Source organism: Triticum urartu, chromosome 7A (assembly GCF_056163025.1).
Source record: "Triticum urartu cultivar PI428250 chromosome 7A, HENAU_Tu73, whole genome shotgun sequence".
NCBI classification, from domain to species: Eukaryota; Viridiplantae; Streptophyta; class Magnoliopsida; order Poales; family Poaceae; genus Triticum; species Triticum urartu.
In genome coordinates, this window is record NC_141879.1 from 379,945,655 (window position 1) to 379,949,099 (window position 3,445).

The 3,445-nt window shown below is 53.9% G+C and overlaps 1 protein-coding gene across 1 annotated transcript; it reads left to right on the forward strand.

The window, feature by feature from the left end:
• The first annotated feature begins 2,129 nt into the window (after positions 1–2,129).
• On the forward strand, positions 2,130–2,597 carry LOC147959664 (uncharacterized). Its single transcript, XM_087532808.1, has one exon. The coding sequence runs from the start codon at positions 2,130–2,132 to the stop codon at positions 2,595–2,597; it is 468 nt and encodes a 155-aa protein (XP_087388934.1).
• Positions 2,598–3,445: the final 848 nt, after the last annotated feature.

A 3,445-nucleotide genomic window follows, 5' to 3' on the forward strand; every position in this document is an offset into this window, starting at 1 on the left:
TTTGGTGCCTCAGCCCATCCATCCACCTCGAAGGCTCCATTGCCCGCGGCCTCTAACACCGCGGGGGACACGGGGGCGCGCGAGGACGTGGACTCTGCTGGGGACGTGGTTGGAGCAGGTGGTGCCATTACCACCTCCCCTGCAGGCCAACACGGGGGCCGGAGCTACCGGAGGAAAACAACATCAACAATGTCTCGACGGTCATGCTCTACAAGGTGCGGGCGAGGGGGTCAATGCGTCCCCTCAACTCGGTTCGGGGCGAGCCATTGCCCTCCGGTCGCCCCATCACAGGAGCGACTGCGGCGCATGCGCCTCCTCCTGGACGAGCCAACCAGACCGCTGCGCTCAATTGAGTCACTAATGTTCGAGCACCACCACTGCGCGACCCCGCTACCCCGGTGGTCATCCCACAGCAGCGTCGGCGCGACGCTGCCGCTGGCACCATCAGGACCCAGGCAACGGTGTGGTCGATGTCATCGACATCCACGCCAAGCACAGCCATAGAGGCTATTACTGAGGTTCCCGATAGCAGCCGAGCAGATGGATGAATGGTGTGCCACCATCCAAAGCCTACTCGGTTTCATCGAAGTTGGGGGCTCACGACGAGCTTGCCCACTGCAACCTCCCCAAGCGACAGCCACCGCCCACACCGCTGGCCGTACGGAGGGGGCCGTCCCCACGGTTCAGTCCCCACCACGCAGCCGGTGAGGGCGCAACAGAATCAGGACCCTAACAATGTCTCGATGGCCTCTTCTGACCCTCGAGCACATCCAAGCCAACGTCGAGCCCCAAAAGACAGGCGGCGGGGAGACACGCGTGTCATCACCGAACGGCGCCACAACAACCCCTGCCAGGCCGACAGGTGTGACGGACTGAACGTCGATGAGCCTGCGCTCGGTGTTGGCGGGTGCCTTCCTTTCGAGGTCGGATCCCCTGCCTTTACACGAGAGCTGTGGCAAGTCCGTTGGCCGTCCGTTCGCACGTTCAAGCCGGAGATACCGCAGAAGTACGACGGGAGGCTGAACCCGGCAGAGTTCCTGAGCATCTACACCATCGCTGTTCAGGCTGCCGGGGGAAGAGATGAGAAGGTGTTGGCTGATGCACCTGCCGGAGAACTCCATTTCGTCATGGGCACACTTGTGCCACGAGTTCATCGGTGCCTTCACCGGTGGCCACCAAGAGCCCGGCAGGCCCAGCAACCTGTAGCTTCTCCAACAGAAGGAAGGAGAAACCCTCCGTAAGTATTTGCAGAGATTCAGTAAAGCTCATAGAAATATTCCAAATATCCATCCTGCAGCCGTTATAGCAGCTTTCTAGTCCAATGTGCGCTACCGCTGCATTCGTTCCAAAATGAACGTGCGGTTGCCCAAGACTGTGAAAGAACTATATACGCTGGTGGATAAATGTGCCCGGATGGAAGAAGGAAGGAAGTTGCCCAGAGAAGAAGATTGCATTAATGTTGATTCAGAAGATGAGGATGAATCAGCTAGTCGGAAGAAGGGCAAGAAGCACAATAAGAAGCCAAGGGATAAGACAGTAATGATTGTGGAAGAATCGAGCACGCCTAGTACCGGCAAAAGGGCCAAGGTTGAGGCCCCCGGCAAGGAAGCTGCCGCATGCACTGCTTGTCGGGAAGCCACTACCATCGAAAAAGTTGGGAACGGCGATGGGCCGTACTGCAAGATCCACCGGACCAAAGGCCACGACCTTCAGGAGTGTTATCAGGTTGAGCAGCTCGTCAGGAAACAGAGGGCAAAGTATGATAAGAAAATTGCCCCAGTAGACCCTTTCGGAACCAAGGAAAGACCGCCAGGGGCCAAGAGAAGGAAACTTGTGATGATGCCAGTGATGGAGGGGATGAAGAGGAAACTGGTGGGCAGGAATTTCAGAACGCCACTAAAGCCCTATGCATTGATGGGGGTGCATCTTTGCACACCTCTCATCGCCAACTCAAGCAATGGGCACGAGAGGTCAATGCTGTGGAACCAGCGCCAGAGGCCCGGAAACTGCTCAAATGGTCACACACACCCATCATATTTGACGAAGAAGATCACCCTGATCGTACCACTGCGGTAGGGTGTTTGCCGTTGTTGGTTTCCCCAATAATTTGCAACCTCAAGGATACAAAGATGCTAGTGGACGACGGGGCCGGGTTGAATCTGATTTCCCCAGCAGTTATCAGCAAGCTTCAGATAGGAGAAGAGCTAGAGGCCACCGGCGCATTTCAAGGAGTTATTCCCGGCAGGAGTCATCCTAAGGGGAAGATTACGTTGCCGGTGACATTTGGGGGAGAACTGAACTATCGGACTGAGAAGAATATGTTTGATGTGTTTGATCTCCCCCTGCCGTACAATGGGATTCTTGGACGACCAGCCCTGGCGAAGTTCATGGCAGCATCCCACTATGCTTACAACACCTTGAAAATGCCTGGGCCACTGGGGGTCCTCACAATCCCATCTGATGGGAAGATGCAATTATCTGTGTGGACAAGATGTATCGGGATGCAGTTGCAGCGGAAATGGCAGCAACGACAGTTCCCGCCAAGGAAAACAAAGGAAAGAAGAGGGATTGTAGGACCTCCAGCAAGGATTCCGTGAAGCATGCCCCCTCCGAGTGCATGACACCCGTTGACGACGTGCCAGAGTGTTCCAACACCAAGAGATCCAAGGTTACTGCGCCCAAGTGAAGAAGGTCCTGGCAGGGCTGGCTGGCGTTGATGGTACTTTCACCAGCAGCGCCACCCTCGATGACAAATAGGAAAGCGCGCTCATTGCCTTCCTGCGGGCGAATATTGATGTGTTTGCTTGGCAACCATCTGATATCCCCGGTTGAAAGTGCGTTAAGTCGACTAGAGGGGGGTGAATAGGCGATTTTTATGAATTCTTCACCGAGGAATTTCAGGGTGAGGAAATTCCTAAGTGAAGAACTACTTGCAGTGGAATAAGTACTCAGACGCAGACATGACATAACATAAGCATGGACATCATGATGAAATGAAAACAAACATAGAGTACAGAAGGCATAAGCACAGGATAAAATAGGGTGACGACAAACAGACTGAAGAAATTGAACTAAGGAAATTGAGAAAGTCTTCAGCCAAAGCCTTCAAACAGATATGAACGGCACAGTAATGAGGAAATGAAGGGGTTGAGGAAATAGAACCAGTTAGCTCGGTGAAGATAATGATTTGGTAGACCAGTTCCAACTGCTGTGACAGTCGTACGTCTGGTTGGAGTGGCTAGGTATTTAAACCCGAGGACACATAGTCCCGACCATATTCTCCTTGAACTAGGGTCACACAGACCTCGTCCAATCACTCGTGGTAAGTCTTCAGGTGACTTCCAAACCTTCACAGACTCGGTCACTCGGTGATCCACAATTTCCTCTTAGATGATCTAGACCATGATGCCTAACCGTCTGGAGGATGCGCGGTCCTCAAAGGTAA